The sequence below is a fragment of the Syngnathus leptorhynchus genome, chromosome 10, assembly GCF_054491065.1.
Source record: "Syngnathus leptorhynchus isolate UIUO chromosome 10, UIUO_Slep, whole genome shotgun sequence".
NCBI classification, from domain to species: Eukaryota; Metazoa; Chordata; class Actinopteri; order Syngnathiformes; family Syngnathidae; genus Syngnathus; species Syngnathus leptorhynchus.
This window is the reverse complement of record NC_141204.1, coordinates 9,741,793-9,759,978: the sequence shown is the minus strand read 5'-3', so window position 1 is coordinate 9,759,978 and position 18,186 is coordinate 9,741,793. Positions and strand designations below refer to the sequence as shown.

Here is an 18,186-nt window from a genome sequence, read left to right as displayed (position 1 = left end):
TCAGATTGAATATTAACACTTGGTTTTGTAATATAAAAAATATATATATATTAAACAGAACCCTTCTAGTCAGAATGTATTGTTGTCTATCACAAACATAAGCATGGCAATTATTTACATGAAAAAAACTTCTACACCAGAGGTGGGCAAAGTAGAGCCTGTATTTTTTTCTTACCAATACATATATAGTTTAGATTTTGTTACATTTTTTATTAATCAACTATAAAATAATTAAATAGCAATAAAATTCAATTAGGAGACTACGTTATTTTATCATTAAAATAAATCATTTTAAAAATTATAGACCATGGTGTGTGTGAATGTATAAACAAGTATCAACACTAGGGGGCAGTATTACCTCTCAGCATTGTGTGCTGGTGCTTAGCAGTGCAGATCAACCTGCTGATTCCGTCAATCACTTGGCTCTTGGAGTCCAGCTCTTTCTCTTTCGGCTTCTTGCTGAGAAAAATAACTGGAGAGAGGAGCAGAGCATGTCATGTATAGGTCTTGAACATTTTCAGAGATAATTGAACCCATGCCTGCCTACACGGAAGTCGGACAAGTGAACCACAAGATCATCAATGATACGATTACATTTACATTAATTGAGTTGTTAAAAAGCAATTACAAGGAAAGCATTTGTACTACAAGGGTAAAATATAAGCGTTGTCCTACTATCACGAGATTTATTTTCCAGACAAAATGTGAGGAAAACAATTACAAGAATAAAGTGTGAATTTTTTGAGGATGAAACAAAAATATAAGAAAAATGACTATTACAAGAATAAAGAGACAATCGAGGACCTTATCACATTACACTATAGTTTCGGGGTGTTTTTCCCCCCAGAAAACAGAAAAATCTGAACTGATCATTTCGTTTTATAATCAATTTAGCAGAGGTGACCATCAATAGGCAAAAAAGTCCATTTTGGTCATTCTTTTAACATGGTGACGGTTTATGTACTGTATACACTCATAAGATTATCATCAGTGTGAGCCAGAATTTTGCAGTTGCAGGTCTTAACATGTCTCAGGCTGTTGTTTGCATTTCACATGCAATTCAAATTTATTCTGATGACATTCTGATTGTATCCCGTCATAGATTTACTTTCTTTTCTTTCCCAGTTACCCCATTAGTTCATGTAAGGTTCCCATTTGTGAAATCATCAACATCTTCTCTTTCATCATGCACATCCCCCAGAGTTGCTCAATGTACCTTTCTTGTTCTTCTCCTTGGTGACAACAGTCATTGCCATGCTGGGTGGAGGGGTAATATCCCCCGCGCAGGGCAAGCGACTGACTTGGAGTGAGCGGAAGTTACTCTTCAGTGTGTTTTTCAGTCCCACGTCGCGTTTCTCGCCCTCTTTTTTCTTCTCGGGGCCTTGCCACGTCCAGTAGTCCACCTGCAGGCCCATCACTTCACTGCCAGAGCACGGAGAACTGCAAAAGGTAAACACTTTGAGGCACATACTCCAGCTGCTCAAACAATGAGGACAAAATGGAGAGTATTTTGCTCCTGTGTACAGAGTATTATCTGTTCAAGATCATTTTGTGTGCCTTACCCAGCTCCGGAAAGGCCAGTGGACACAGAGGGCGACTGTGGAGGTGTTCCCCCGATCTCCTTCCCATACGGACCGGCCGAAGGGGGGGTGGGCGACGCCAGGATGCTTGTGTTGCCCCCCATTGCATCGTCAGAATCCACTGTGAACACGATAAATCATCTCAAGCAACATCTCCAAAAGATATTGACGCTTTTTCATGGCCTTGAGAAGGAATTTGTTCGGAATCTGAATAAATGAATCTCGCCACTTTCAGGCTGTTCAAGGGGTCCTTAGGTCGTAAAGAAATTAGTAAATCAAGTAGTTTATTGTTAAATTAATTGGCTTAGAGTTTGGGTCTCACCTGAGGTTGAGAGGCTTTGCTCTACAATTCCAACTTTAACAACCTGCAAGTGGAAAACAGCAATTCAGTATTAAAAATCCTTTATCTAAAAAAATTAATACATTTTCTTAATTCAATAAATAAGTAAATAAATAAATAAATAGGAAAAAGAAATCTCACCCCAATAAATGGCACAAATTTCTGACAGGAGTCCTCGTCAGGGCTGTGGGGAGACAACAAAGAGGCTGTTAGCATGGCCGAAGACAGGGGGCGCTTGGGGCACGACAACACTCCAAGGTGCAACACTCAATGATCTTGGACGGGAGATGGCACCATGCCCCATCGCAGCAGAAATGGCACATGAATGAGATCATCTTGGGGTGTGTATGAGATGAATGAGAGGACCGCTCCTTACAACCGAGGTTTATTGGGAAATTGCTCTTGCGAAACACCGCTCCAAGTGACTGTGGCTGTGAGCCATGAATTCAACACTACATGCAAAATCGCCAGAGTTGAATTTCATTTAGAGATCACGATAAGAAGCATAAAAGTACTGTAGTCTGCCGTTGGGAAATTGTGCAAACATCTTTTCAGTATAATAATCTGGGGCTTTCCAACTCCATGTGTAAGTTGTCACTCTTACCACCTCACACTTCTTATTTTGCGGCACGACATCCCTTACCTTAAGGAATACAATATTACACTTCATGTATTTGGACATGTGAGTCATTACGCCTACAGAGAAGTCAAAATGGAAGATGGTCACCGCTTCGCAGGAACAGTACAACAACTTCCACTTGTCAGGGAGAGGCTGCTTAAAAGATTTTGGATGGAGTGTGTCTCAAGACTTGACCCAACAAGTATACAATCAATGTGCTTATTAGCGGGCCTTTCATGCTTACTGAAATATGAACCTGCAAACCAATTTTTAAAGGATCATTTTGAGGTTGTTAGGCAATCATCACGGCAAGAACACGCAGGACACGGTAGGTCACACAAAATCCAGACAGGACGTGCAGATCGACATCATGGTGAGTATCAAATGGGAAAAGGAGTGTTAAGACACGGCAAACAGCGGTGAGGAGGATACAAGAGGGGGGCAGAAACCAAAGAGTCAAATCAGATACCTGATGTAAAAATCAAAATACAAACTTCTTTTCCTTGAATGCAAATCAAAGGGGGGGGGGGGGGGGGGAAGAAGGAATGCAAAAGGTGTTAAACTGTGTATTGTATATTTGGTACCCTCTGACGAACAAGGAAGCCTTTCACATTTGTATCAACCTGATTGCAAATGAACATACGCATGTCTGCTATGAATGAACAACAAAACTTAAGTGACAATTGCTAACACACATCACAGCAACCCTGAGGTGTGTGTGGTAATTGATGACTCATTCGGTATGTTTGGACCCACGTTGTGTGTTACATTTGAATTCACAATCTCTGGCGGCAACTTTAGGGACACCTGCGCAATGTGATGAGATCCAATATTAGGCCTGCACCAAAAGGCCCGTCATTACAAAGAAGATAATGCTTTTGTTTCCAGTGCCACTGTCTCCCTACAGTGGGTATTATTATAAAAGACAACCCTATTAAAACGCCAATTCTTGAGGGGGATAAAAAAAAAAAGAATAATTTTGCCATGAACTTGATTTCACTCCAGCGTTGATGAAAAGAGAAGAAAACCAGTTAGGGAGCCTGCAAGGGGGCAAGAGTAACATTTACAAAGCTGCAGGAATTTCTGCCAAGTATGTCCTACATTTGATTTCACATATTCTTCATATAGGGCAGAAGGAATGAATGGAGAAAAATGTAAGAAAAGAAAAGAAAACAAGTGGGGCTAAATTTAGCAAAAATATACGTACAAATGGGAGATTGTTTTATGGTTTGATGAAACCACACTTTTTGGCCATAACATGTTTTTTGAAAGAGATTTTATGGATCAAAAGTACTGGTAGTATCGATACTTGGTATTAGTATCGGTGACCTCTCCAAAAAATACTCGTAATGGTATTGATCAGAAAAAAAGAGTAGTATTAAACATCCCTAATATTAGACTAACTTGGTAGAAAACCTAACATTTCCAGAATTGGTCAACTCAATGAGAGGATTAAAACGGATCACCATATTAAATTTGGAAATCACCCAGACAGACATAAAGACATACATGCATATCCACAAACACACACTTCACGTGAAAATGCTTTTTGCGTCATATTTCCAAAAGTGACTTTACCTCTTCTGTTTGTAGGTGAGCATGGCTTCCGAGATGGGAAACTGGTGGGACACATTAGCACCGGCCAGATACTGAACAACCCGCCCTGCGACATCAATGTTATCTGCATGTGGAGCAAATAAAACAAGTGGTTAACAATAGGATGTGGACAAATCATTGAATATAATCACACCGGAGCGCTAAAAAGCAATCATTACCAATTGTGATTCAAAATACCGACTACAGAGAAAAGAGACTAGAAGAAAACTGAAGGGAAAAAAAAATCCTCCCAACATATGTTCTGTTCACTATGATGTAATAAAGCAAGACATTTGCTTTCAATTTAATAAGCCTCCTAATTCAACATTTGGGGTTAAATGTTGAGCCTGTTAATCTTCTTACGAAGCTCCAGCGAGGGAGCAGGGTGGAGCAGTGATGCAGAAACATCCCGTCCACCCAAGCACATTGCGGCTATCTTTCGCAAATGGAAAACATCATCTTTCCATTCATCAGCCCCTGACCCATGCTGTGGCCCCACTTATTCCCTTTTTCAAGTTGACCAAATATCTGACCCGCCTCTATGCTTTTGTGGCCAGATAGCGGAGGTGTATGTCATCGCTGACCACGCGTCGGCATAAATTGCGTCCTACCTGAAGCGGGCCGTTCCGTCCTGCAGAACAGCTCCCTCCATGCTGTGTCCATAAAGATACTGTTGAACTTGCTGTCAAACGAGGCCACATACTTGGCCAGGGGATGAGAGCCTGTGCGGCAATTGCAAAAGCAAATGTCAGTCTACAGAATAGGGATCACTAAACCAATGGGAGTTGAATGGTTTTTACCAATAGGGATGACCAGGAAACGTATGTAACTAAGCCAGTCAGGGGTCTTGTTGGCTAGCTGCTCCACAAAGAACCTCAGGATGGTGCTCAGGTAACTCTGGTCACCTGCAACTGCCACTTTCATTGTGGGCGGAGTCTGTGCATTGCAATTACAACTATAAGGGATAAGTGAAAGAGAGAAATTCAATTAGGACAATTATTTTCACCATTCATCATGCATTTTAAAAAAGAAGGATGAACCTGCCATGCCTGGTGTTGGTCAAAGTTTAGAATACAGCAGAAGGCAATTTAATGAACTGGTAATTTGAAGTAATTTAAATTTTTCAAAAGATCCTCTTGTGATTAGGAAAACGTGCAAACTGAGTTTTGGCAGTTGTGTAAAATAAAATAAAAAATTATAATATAATATAATTATATCCATTTTGCAACTCAAATTTAGTCTATGTTGAGAGCAATGTGGGGCTTGAGTGGAGAGGGGCATAAAAAAAAAAAAAAAAAAAAAAGGAAAGGTATAATGGGTACTCTTTGCGATGCTATTTGAAGCGAAATCCCAAGAGACAATGCCGCTTATCAACTCCACAACTGTTCCTGACTAGTATGTGACATGATCTCATCTGGAGTCTACTGAAAATATAGAGAAAGCTAGGTTGAAATTGAAAATGACAATAAAAGTAACACAGCTTGGCATACAAATGCCATACATTTCCGGGAGAAGACAGCTATCTTGCTGTGATGAATATCCGGGACGGCATTTTGCCATGTAAGATGTAGAACTTTTTTGCTGACCTATTTGCTGCAGCCATGATTCATGAGTAGTCATGAAGCGACTCACAATCTCTGGATTCGAGTAACGATGGTGTTGAAGGCAGCCTGGACATCTGCAGCTGAGCAGGTGGACACAATGGGCTGGGCTTGGTCATGGAGCAACTCTGCGACATACTGCATGGTAACAACACACAGATGTTATCAGAAAAGAGTGATTGATAGGTTTGAAAGAAAGAAAGAAAGAAAGAAAGAAAGAAAGAAAGAAAGAAAGAAAGAAAGAAAGAAAGAAAGAAAGAAAGAAAGAAAACTATTTGAAAATGTCAAGTATTGACTGACCTGTCCTTGCCACTCCAGAGTATTGATGAGAATGATGCTCTCTGGCAAGCGTTCATCAGAGATAAGGATCTGGTTCAATTGGTCATACACAGACTTCCTGGGAACCTTTTGGATGAATCAGTAGCATGGAATCAGAACGTGACGCATATCACATTGTAATTTAGCTTAAACGAAAGAAAAAAAAAAAAGAATGAGCAAATATTGGCTTTTGTACCTGTGCTATGAGTCTTGAGTCTGGGGAGCACTCGCTATCTATACTGCTGGTGCGGTCACTTTGGGCCTTGGAATTCTGTCTGTCTTTCATGGAGGTGCTGCGTGGACGTCTCTGTAGCCTGTTCTCCATTTTACTGAAAAGAACAAAAATCTTAGCAGGAAGCTATAAATAAGAATGCAGCTGTTAGTCATGCATGCAATAGCGATTGTGTGAATTGAGAAAGACGTTGCGTGCATAAATCCAGATGCGGGGCTCGGCGGAGTACCTTGGAGACATGTGGTTTTGGGATTCGGTCTTGCAAAGCTTGCCAACAGTGCTAGTCATCCGTTCAGTGTTGACGTCCCAGCTGCTCACCTCCCCTGGCCCTGGTCCGCTGTCATCGGTCTCTGGCTCCTAAGCCAAAAAAGAAGAAAAGACAGTGCTGATGTTCATCACGTAACAGTTTGTGTCAAGCCTCGGTTGTTCTCCCAAGCGCCTACTTTGCATCTTGTGAAAGATTTGCAGATAGCATTTTAGAGTTGTGGAAAAGGAGATGGGTCAGAATGTTTTGGCCCCGTAACGAGAGGAAAAACTGCAGTATTTGAGATGTTGAGTTTGAAGAAAGTAGAGGGAGAGCCAAAATCGAGACAAGAACATTTTCAAGGCTATCTACAGTTGATCTTGCAAGCGGCTGCCTTGTCTGATCTTCTGATTGGAGCTAAAACTGTCAATTATTTTGTCATGAAGAGATTATAAATCATCAGCAAGCATCATATCTTGAACAATCCAAGAATGTGCAAAGCTATCTGTACAGAATTTGTGGATCAACACAACAAGTTTCCAAAGTACATTTTCTACCAATCACCCTCTTTGGAAACCTCTGCACAATTTCCATTGTATGACAAACAAAGGAACGGTTCATTGGAGATGACAATAACGTACCCCCACTGGGCATTGTCTGATTGTTTAATTTGATTGTCCTTGCATCATAAAGTTGTGGACGAAACAATTTGGTAACAACAATAAGGTCTGCTCAATTAGCTCTAAACTGTCAGCTGTCTTTGCCAAATGGTGGTTGCTCAAAACAAGTTTCCTGGCTCAGACCACTTTTATTATTTGACTGTGGGGCCTTTTTACTTTATGACTAATACTGTACCTAGATCATTAATGACATTTGATTATTAGGGAAAAAAACATGTGCAATCTGATACCTTCCAATTTTACCGACTTCAACTATAATATTTTCTGGACCCTTATATTTGTAGCTCATAATAAAGCTGTAAGATTTCATTTCGCAACTAAAACAAGTACCATCCTGAAACCAACCAAGGAATTTCAAATATTTTTCATAAATCGAATGAACTATTTCAATCGATGCATCGTGACATGTGTGTAATATCCCTGGCTTTGCACGCCCCCACCCCATCTTAACTTCTTCCCAGAAAAGCCCAACACCCACGGGAGGCAAAGCGCACTCCAGTTTCAAGGGTAAGGGTGTGGAAAAAAAAAACACGATGCTCACGGGACAGTAGGGCAAAGAAAGTGCTGTACCAAAAACATACCCCAATGGTTGTGTCTGTGATGCTGTCCTCTTGATAGCGGGCCCCTTGCGCTTTACATCTGTCCACGGTGAGAAAGTCTCCACTCTAAATGGTAAAAAAAACACAAATTGTTGCGATTGTTTTCATCCACTGCAACCTGAGACACTTATTTGACAAAATGGACGACTATTTACTTTGTGAAATGCTCTTTTGTACAAGCTAAAATGGATTCCAAGGCATTTATAAACATCCCACCCTTGTCCTCCCCCTCACAAAGTCAGACACAACACGTCTTACTCTTCCGCTTTTGTCCCCAACCGGTCATAAATCTAGATGGGAATGCTTCATCCAATCTTCTCTCCGAGCATGGGGGCATATTTGCGTGTGTTCGCATGTGTACGTGTGTACGTCTTGATGATGGGTGCAGAGGTCATATGGCGTCAGTCTCTATAAATACTCCAGGGGTGAACCGGGGTGGGACAGCAGCCGCTTCGATCTTATCCACCAGCAGTTAAATGCTTTACATTTCCATCATTCCCAGAATTTCTAACATGGTTCTTGGGAATCCCAGAACCATTCAAGGCAACAGAGCCGCCAGGCATTTTACACATTGCCGCGGGGGCAATTACTTTACATAAGACTGTTAAACACATGACCCCATCCAGCACAACAAGAAGGAATAACTTTATGGTTATTTAGCAGGGCTGAAAAGAACCAGAGCAGTTTGTTATTGCTATAACAACTGAGGGCCTGGTGATCAACTTACAGCATATAACAGCTCTCTCTGTTGACTTTTTTGGCTGTGTATGCTTCCGATCTCTGTCTGGGAGCTGGAGTGAGACATTCCCTCAAAAAACGGCCTGTAAAAAAAATAATAATAAAAAATTGGACGTTCCAAATAAAAACAGCTCCATCGCTAGGAAGGATCTGGTCTTTTAATTAATAATTGCGAAGTTGAAGATTAATCATACTTTAATTTGTTACACAGAAACAGAATGAGGGCAAACTCACTTAAGCTTAGGCTTGGGTGTGCTCAAGACACTTTCATTGTCCTCCATCTCCGGCCCGCTGTCACTCTGGTTGTACACCTCCAGACTGTCGTAGAGTAAGTCCAAATCTTCTTCAACTTCCTGGGTCTGGTCTACCGGGTCAGAGTCCAAGACCTGCCAAACACGATAGACATATTCTCAACAAATGAGTAAGCTTATAAATATCACAGAGATTAAAAAAAAAAAAAAAGGTGGTGGTGGGGGTTGACCTTTGCTGCACACGTGCTAATCACTTGTACGGCTCTGCTGATCATATAAACAATTGTTGAAAATGCTGACTGAGTGCTATGAAAAGGAGAAAAAGTTTTAAAAAGACTCCATCCATGACTGAAAGCGAGCCAATCAGATGCGTAATGCTAGAAGAGACCTGCAGTGACAAACTTTGATCTGCAGTCTTCACAGTGGGGATGCATACGTATCATAGGAAGTGCACACAAGCAGGCTTTGGGACTAATCGGGTGATTAATGCCACTCCACAAGTGCAAGAGCTGTCAGGGAGCAGATAAACACAGTCTGTCCTTTTTCTACCTCTGAGGCTTTGTATTTATAGAACGGCGGCCGTGCATGCTGTCCGGCCAAAAGGAAGGGATTAGTGACAAGCAGTGTGATAAAGATCATCAGGCAAACTGAGAACTGGCCAAACACAGTCAGAACGCAGTGAGTGACTCAGAACGACGCCGTTGACTTCCATTAATATAAACTGGGCATTGATCGCTCGGTGAAGTCGGCCTGTGTTCAATTTGATCATCAGTGAACTGTGACTGGCAAATTGGTCTCCAAACAGTCTCAGTCAAGAGTAAACACTCAACGGTAAAAAACAAACAGGCCCACTGACGACAGCATCGGAATAGACGTTTGGTTTTTAACAGTGCGTGAGCAAATCCCAAAAACAAAGCAGATCATCGAGATTTGACGACACAATAGGGTTGCTTATCCTTCACCACAGATTATGTGCAAATTGATATCTTGGTGTCTAATTTCGCTGTTGAAACAAATACAAGCCATTCATTTGAAAGGCACTGTATAAATCTGAGATACATAATTATTCTTATGTATTATATGTTCTATATACTGCATTGATTTAGAAAGACAGCTAAGATGGACATTGGAAATTTAAACACGATCCAACATTTATCATTAGATTAAGTCGTGGAGATTAAAGCCCTTAATGGATTCAGCATACAAATCGTTGCTGATGGCAATTTATGAATCATACATCCATGAGTGGAGTGGGGGATAATGCAACCAAGCACCATAATGATGCTCTAAGCTTTTTTTTTTTTTTCCCATCGGCAATTCTTCGCCTGTCAGGAATACATTAGCAACAACCTTGCTTGTTGTTTAATGGGTCAGTAAAGATAAAGATATCTTTTCCTACAGCAACTGAATGACTTGTCTTATTTAAGGCTAGAATTTCTAGCAGAGGTTACAAGAAATCCCATCTGAGTGTTGTGTTACCCTCTAAGATTCACTTTTATGTGTTTTTTGCTTCAACCTTGAACACATTCTCTTGGGTATCCATCAAATCAACTTGTAAAAAAAAAAAAAAAAAAACACCTCACCTCATCGGTTACCTTGAACCTCTTCAACAAGGCCACAAATTTTTGCTTGAAGTTTGGTTGCTATAACAGAGACAAACACAATTGTACACAAGTTGGAAGCACATTTCTGCTATGGCGAAAATAACAATCATTCCAATTCATAAATTCTCCCAAGAACCATCTTGCGGATTACGCATCGACCGCAACAATCATCTTAGTTGACTCCACTGAAACCACTGATCTCATTTGCATGCTACTCCGCAATCTACTAATGGCTTGTACAAATGGGAAACCCTTAAAAGCTTCTGAGTCAGAAAACAACGGTCTTGGCTTATTCTTGTGGTCAATGATTTGCCAGTAACAGAAGAGAAGGCAGCTAACCCTCGTCATGGAAGTGGTCCGTATCATTTTCCTCCGGGCTTTTTTGGGCTTGCGAAGCTCATCGTCTTCATCATAAATATCCTGAAATACATGGAGGTAAAAGAAAATAAATGATTGCACTCTATGTATGGTTATCATAGTGATTGTAAGGAATTCCCTCAATTCTGCATTTTTTTGTAGCAATATGAAGAATTCAGATAAAATAGAGTAGCTGCAGTCAGTATCAGCATTAACTACTTAACATTACGGCGATGCAAAAGTAAAGACATAGTTAATTCAATTCTAGGCCATGAATATGATGCATATACATAAATATATTTTCTTTCTGGCACTTACCTGGCCATGAGCCGCATCATCACTTGCTTCCTGCTCGGATGAATAACTGTCATCATCCTCTTCAGAATAGTTGTCCATGTCTGGGGAGCGGTCTGAAGGAAATAAATCCGAAAATAATTTAATTGATGAATACATTTACAGAAGTATCGTGTGTAAAACAAAAACATTACAAACTGAGGCCGGCCAATATCCAAGGGCACTTGAGTTAATTACTTACCGAGTGCACTTTCCGTCCTAATTATTAAACCCATTTACATTGTTATTCACCACGACGAGGCTACCGTTTGAATAGCAAATTGCAGTGGTTGAATTTAAAACGAGCCATTTCTGAGTGGGATTTTCCGTTCTTTTCAATCAACTCATTTTAGTGTCTGTATCCTTTTGTTAATGGGATTGGTGTCATAAAGGATTATTGCAAAAAGTAGAGAGATAAACGTTCTCCCAAAGTGACACGGGCTTAATACTTGGTACATGAGCTCATCTGTTATGTTTGAATGACCTCCTTAATAACAACCAGAACAGCGAGGGACCATCATAGCAGGATGAAGGCGTGGAGCCTAAGCTGGGCCAAATATTTCCCCCACTGTCCAGAATTAGAGCAGTGTAAGGTAATAGGCCCGACATCTGCTCAGCTCAGAGATCAACATTACAACCATAGCAGAAGAGAGTAACATATTCTCGGGCCTACGTTAGGAAAGCATGATTAGACTTCTCTCCCTCTTTATTTGGGAAATGGGATCCATGTGGTGGGAGCAAAGTCTGAAGTGTCAGTCAGGATTAGGCCAGGCCGCCTGTGTGTGGTGGGTGGGGGGGTTCGAGGGCGCCCACCTGAGGTTTTAGTCTTTCGACCAGCCTGGCCACTGCCGTCCTCGTGGTCGATAGGCTGGCTGGACAGAGAGTACACACTGATCTCCGCCACACGCACTGGCGCTTCTTTCACGTTGCTATGGAGACCAAGAATCAGGCCTCCGTCTGTAGGGTGTTGCATCACCTGAACATAAAGACATTTCGCTAAAGTAAAAACGGATTCAGTAATTTCCATAACCTTCCCCCTGCATGGCTCCTTATAATACTATATGTCCTCGAGCAATTAGGCCACGTTCACCTCATTTGTCTCAATATCAAGTCCACTTTAGCTGAGATGGAATCATGTCACATGCAATTTTTGCATAGATCAATCACTCAGCGGACGTGCCGAAGCCGAGTAGAACAAATACTTCCTTCAACAGAGCGGGAGGAAGAAAGAATGTTATCTCTATACTTCACAGAGCCAACATTGCTTCAGGAGAGGTAGCCTCCTCTTTTACAACAAGCAAATGATTACAGGCAGAGAGCGAAGCAATCTCTAAATGAATCTTCACCGCCTCAGAATTGCTTATTTTCCTTTGTGATTGTAGAACAGACCAAAGGCAATTTGCTTATATCATGAAAATATTTCAACACTTTTATTGCTTTAGTTCCAATTGCTATCTGGAGAGTCGCTGTAATATTTCACAATATGAATCACTATACTGGGATTTCCCCTCATACACTAACTAACTTACGAGAAGCTCCATTTAAAGTCAATTTAAAGTCAGGATGAGTGCCGGAGACCACATTTAAAAAATGACACTGGAATTGCTTGGAATAAAAAAAATTTAAAAAAAGAGGAATAGTCTTAATATTCAATTTAGTTTTATTCATTCATACAGGCCTGTGGGATGCTGTGCAATAGCTGAGTGTCATTCCAATTTATAGCAATGTATGCATTAACCTTGTTTTCACATATTAATGTTAATGTCTTTTGCAGGGCTGAGGCTGCTATCATCTAACGTTGCATTTAAAAATGTACTTCTGCGATCCTACAACTTAATAGAGCGATAGTGGCATTCGTTAACATTTATCTCTTGCAAATATGCACACGGAATAAATATTAAAACCCCATCTCCATTTCCCCACTGTTCCTTCACAAAAGCCTCTCAGAAACCTTATGAAATAAGTCATGGAGTTTAGAGAGTCACAAAAGACATGCGGTTTCACTTCATGACATTAATATGCGAAATGAATGCAAAACCTTTGCATGATGCAACAATGTCCATGCAAGAATCCACTTTGTGTTTTACCCTTGTAATATGCAGCAAAACATAAATCCTCGCAGGCAGATTCTTAACCCCAAATGACTTGGATTGAGGATTTAAACAGAGCCACATTCCCATTAAATGAACATCCACACTGGGCCTTAGACCAGCTCTCGCTCGGTCCATTATTTCTACATATCACGGTTCCAAACGGTGCTTTCAGAAAAAGTACATCCAAAGCCAGCTCCAGATGGCCCGTAATCTCATGCAGCAGTGTGTGAGGAGCATGAATCATTTAAGTCAAGTGTAACACCAGAAGGAGAAACAAAACAAAGGTACATGGCTAGGAATACATGTCAATCACTGTCAGAATGAAGAGCACAATGTCTTCTTTAAAGATATAGAGACAACAGATCTGTCGGGAAACAAAACCAGTCAAAGGAAACATGCACTACGGTACCTCGGCCATATTGATAACTCCCACAGCCAAAGTCTTGTAGCCCAGGATGGTTCGATTCTTGTAGCGTTTCCTCCTTTGCAGCATGATCTGTAGTCTGTTGGCATCCCTCTTCAAAAAATGGGGGTACTACCAACCCCCCCCAAAAAAAGATTAGATAACATCATCAATTTTAAAGATCAATACAGTAAATGATTAAAGCAATGTGTCACACCATCCATACCGACAGTAAATGAGAATTCTACAGATGAAGTAAAAAAACAAACAAACTTCCTATGACTTCAAAAATCCCAATTTGGTCGTGAGCCAAAATCGATAAAGGAAGCTCTAATGTGAGAGCATGTAGAGCCCATAATTATTTTCCACTTTACTCAATTCTGTACGAAAGCGTCTGCAGCTCATTTATCCAGTTTAATTGGTCTCACATCTGTGACATTTTTAAAGCTTTTTTTGGGCAGTCTCAGACCACTAAGCAGGAACTTAATTAATGTGGACCATAGACGTCTGTATCATCTACATTTCACTATTTTGTAGAATTATCATTCATTTACAGCCAGAATGATTAATTATGTCTGTCATCAGATAATGAAGTGACTTCTCAAATAGGAAGGTAATATCCGGGTAGATTAAATTCAACTTGAAGACAAACAGTGTAATAAATGTTCAATATGCTGATTCAGCAACGTCAATTTATTTCAAGAACGTTAGATTACTTCAAAAGTCACCAAACACGAAATATGTGTTCGTCAAACTCTCATGTACAAACATAGAGCAATATTAACACGCAGTTCTGAAACACAAGAAACACCAGTGAGGTTGCAAAGGGTACCAGAGTGGCTACAAGTTGGTTTCCAATTATAGTTGTCAAGTAACTGCCGTGTCAGTGTGACAATTCACAGCACAGTGACAGAGTGCTTGCCTGTAGTGAGAATGTCAATTCCAGATCTGTCTCCATGAGTCCACTGGGTGGGAGGACATACTCGTTGGATCGCAGAAGACGCTTCGAACCCTGGAAGATAAAGTCGCACTTTGTAATGCAAGTCAAACTTCTACACTGTGGTTTGAGAATGTATCTGGACTGTGGTATCAAGCAAATCAGTCTGATTTTTTTTTTTTTTTTTATTATTGTTTTCTCTCAATGAACAGGCACAGGCACAAAGTGAGAAAGTCTGATTTCGGTCCCAACCTGGTTCACACATTTATGCAAAGTCACACCGTGTGGCAACCCAGTACAAAAAGTCCTGGACTCCTTCTCTGCATCTTATTACCATAACAGCAATGGAATGAAAGAGAGTTGGTGTTTTGAGACATACAAACAAATAGCTGTTTCAAAATAAGCATTTCCTATCAAAGAGTCTCTCAAGGATAATGATTTCAAGACAACCATTTACTTTTTCTTTTGCCAAGCTCTATGTCCTATCACAATAATGTCATTAAGGAAAATGAGCAAAATATGTATAATTCCTCCATCATCGGGTTCAGTTGGTGGTCTAGAGTACACAATGACCAAGAGCAAAACTGTTGTCACTTAGTTAGACTGCTGAGAGGAAAAACCCAGACCAACATTTGTGCTGTAAGAAAATGTTATACACCTCCCACTCTGCAAATGCCTACAAGGAAAGTCACTGCAATCCGAAACAGAATGTTTTATTGGCTTGCTCTTCCTCTCCACTGATCTCATTCTTGTAGTACATGCCTAGGGATGGACAGAAAAGAAATAACCTGAAAAGAAAATGCAGATACAGCCCTGTCATTCTTAAATCCATAAATGTCATGTTGCAAATTGTACAGATTATTTTGAAATGCAACTACAGTACTGTTTCTAGAACAATACTGTTTCTCAAAACACGGAATACAATTCAATTGTTTAATAACGTGACAATTTCAAACACGTATATCCTGCAAATTTCCATTTGCTAAAACTCCCAATCTCTGCTCCAACAAAACTAGATCTCTGTAAAATGCATCCATCATTGTGATGAAATACCTTGTTGAGAAGAACATACTGTCTCAACCTAAACAGCACTGGCTTTATATCAAAAAGAGGAGTGGAAAAAAAAAAGAAAATCAGTCTGTGTCTGACCTTGTCAGTAGTGCTTCACAAAAGAATCTCTGTATGTGCTCTTTTATCACGCTTCATAGCTGGTACGATGAATTAAGACACAAAAGCACTCTCTGACGGCCTGAGATGCATTTTCAATACACAGCCTTGGCAAGAAATGCTTGAACTCAGTGTCCTCATCACCCACTCGCCCCTCGCCCCTGTGCTGACTAACAAGCCTTTCCCTCTTGTCTTCATGTGCCAAATGATGGAATGTAACAAGTCTGACCACAGTCAAACTCCCCATTTCTACAGGATGACATGTTTGTGTTTGGAACTAATACCACATCCAGTATATTTGATTTTCTAAAAGGAAAGGACTGATGGTTACCATCTAAATGACATAAAAAGTATCAAAGGTCTTTGTAAGAGGGGGATCTTGATCTACTTGGCAGTGACACTGTAGTTTCCAGGGTGAGAGACGGAAAACTCTAGAGCTTCATCTCCACCAAATTGCATCCAAGTTAGGTGTGCATGTTTGTGGTACACTTCAAGTAGATCATCATCTCTCCATGGTGGAAGCAGTTTTTCTAATCTGGAGTGTACCCCACTTCTCACATATATATATAGCAAGCTGGGATAGACTCCAGCACACCCGCTGAGACCCTAGCGAGGATAAACGGTGCAGAGAATGGATGTGTGGATTAGTTCTCGCTGTTTGGTTGGTTCATATTGTGCATGATGCCAGCGTGAATAAATGGCAAGAAACAGTTGCATGACAGTAATGGCGTGACACGTCTACATTAAGGCGCACGTGCATGAGTAATCCTGCCAGGCCACGGCCCTACCCCTTATTGGTCCAGAAGAGGGCAAGAGGACAGATTCTGCACTGCTGTCGGCAGAGATGAACTTTCATGATTTGAGAATCATGTAGCTAATGGATGAAGTTTCCACCATATTTGCTTATAACTGATACATTATAACAAAGAAGTACTAAATCGTAGGGAACAAACAATTGCTTTTCAAGAAAGAATCTCAAGTCAATTTAATTATCTTTATGTTGATGAGAGCTACAATCTCTACTGAGACTCCCAAAAAATCCAAAGAACGTTTTGCTCGGTGAGGTTCTCAGATGTCATGAGAGAATTCCAACACATTAAGATTTCATTATCACGATGCTTGTTTTGATGCAGAGATTGGATTGAGTTCAGTTAAGCATTGTGCACTTATTTTGAGACTGAAGGACCCTTTTCTGTCAATCAAAGTAACGGCTCAAAAGAAATTAGCCACAGACGTCATCTCCTCTAGTCATTTCTTTCACTCATGTAAAATCTCATTGTTCTAACTAAGCAGTGACATTTAACACAGTAAAACACAAAGCATACTACATGGTGTTGAACGAGTACAATTGATTATTTTCTTTTGACGTTGACTCATCATGAGTCAACACCTGCTTGGTCCGCACCCCCACAGTCATGACTCCAACATTCTAAATCCGTCTTAAGGTGCTAATGCATCTGCCTAGTCTAGTAGTAATGCTCGTCTGCTATTTAAAGCACGTGAGTGGATGTGACATACCAGAGCCGCCTGCGCTAAGAAGGCTTTTTATCAATTGGCAGGATTAGCCGCATGTCTTATCGTCAACTAGGCTTGCGATTATGTTAAACGGGGTGCAGCAAAAGCACAAGAATTGAAAAGCAAGGCTCAAAAGATTACACCGACTCACCTGGATTTTGACGGCAATAGACAGCGAGTTCAGTTCTTTGTCCAGTTCTTTGAGCACGACTAGTTTTTTCAGAGTGAGGCTGCAGAGCCTGCAAGAAAGAAAGAAAGGTTAGAAAAAAAAAAAGAAAGAAAATTTGAACATTTTTAGACTTGCAGGTATAACTAAAAATGGAGCACATCCAAGCGAGGGCCACGGAAAAACATTTATGTCATCAGAGAGCAAGTTTTTCATTTCGTCGCGCCTAAGTGATGCTATATTAGGGACTGATCAGATGGCCACAAAAAAGCACAAAGATTGAAGGAGTAAACACTCACTGTAGTAGCGGGATCATAAGAGTATTTCTAAAGACGCTAGACAGCATTCATCATGACATCTGGAATTTGTGACGGGGGGGTTTTAGCGACAGAACAAATGAATACCAGTAGGGTCAAACCACACTCAAATTCTTGCCTTTTAGAGCAAGGGAGCAACTTCCAAATCAGGTTTGCTGAACTTCCTCATGACCTACTTTTACCATCACTCCTGTTGCATGAAATTATGATCAGTCAAAGGTGAGTAAGACAGACAAAAGCTAACAACACCCACTACGTCTGAGAAACACTTTCCAAGTCAACCCATTCCACTCTACAAACTCTCTGTTAGGCAAGTGTGATTCGGGAAGGCACAGAAAAAAAATGATAAGACAGTCTCGGGTGGTGTATGGAGGAACTATGTGTAAGTGTGAAAGTCAACGTGTGACTGCCCATCCTGTTACTTCATTTTTACCTCGAGGTTGCATTTACAACTACAGGAAGAGGAGGGGAGGAGAAATTGCATTTTAACAAGCAA

The 18,186-nt window shown here is 40.7% G+C and overlaps 1 protein-coding gene across 2 annotated transcripts in view; it reads right to left on the bottom strand.

Moving 5' to 3' along the window:
* The window catches only part of LOC147050334 (phosphofurin acidic cluster sorting protein 1), a 32,421-nt gene that overhangs the window by 2,603 nt on the left and 11,632 nt on the right, over nt 1–18,186 (bottom strand). Inside the window, exons 2-23 of one of the 2 annotated variants that reach the window (XM_085921377.1) lie at nt 17,359–17,446; nt 14,511–14,600; nt 13,595–13,720; nt 11,906–12,068; nt 11,078–11,169; nt 10,742–10,822; nt 10,382–10,441; nt 8,782–8,933; nt 8,537–8,630; nt 7,792–7,875; nt 6,516–6,643; nt 6,251–6,383; nt 6,037–6,141; nt 5,768–5,874; nt 4,936–5,090; nt 4,747–4,857; nt 4,118–4,220; nt 2,062–2,104; nt 1,903–1,945; nt 1,563–1,701; nt 1,217–1,440; nt 359–472 (exon numbers count right to left, since the gene is read on the bottom strand). In XM_085921377.1, coding sequence (XP_085777503.1) covers nt 359–472; nt 1,217–1,440; nt 1,563–1,701; nt 1,903–1,945; nt 2,062–2,104; nt 4,118–4,220; nt 4,747–4,857; nt 4,936–5,090; nt 5,768–5,874; nt 6,037–6,141; nt 6,251–6,383; nt 6,516–6,643; nt 7,792–7,875; nt 8,537–8,630; nt 8,782–8,933; nt 10,382–10,441; nt 10,742–10,822; nt 11,078–11,169; nt 11,906–12,068; nt 13,595–13,720; nt 14,511–14,600; nt 17,359–17,446 — 2,435 coding nt within the window. Of the gene's footprint in view, nt 1–358; nt 473–1,216; nt 1,441–1,562; nt 1,702–1,902; nt 1,946–2,061; nt 2,105–4,117; nt 4,221–4,746; nt 4,858–4,935; nt 5,091–5,767; nt 5,875–6,036; nt 6,142–6,250; nt 6,384–6,515; nt 6,644–7,791; nt 7,876–8,536; nt 8,631–8,781; nt 8,934–10,381; nt 10,442–10,741; nt 10,823–11,077; nt 11,170–11,905; nt 12,069–13,594; nt 13,721–14,510; nt 15,288–17,358; nt 17,447–18,186 lie in introns of both variants that reach the window. The other variant, XM_085921378.1, reaches the window with a different exon arrangement.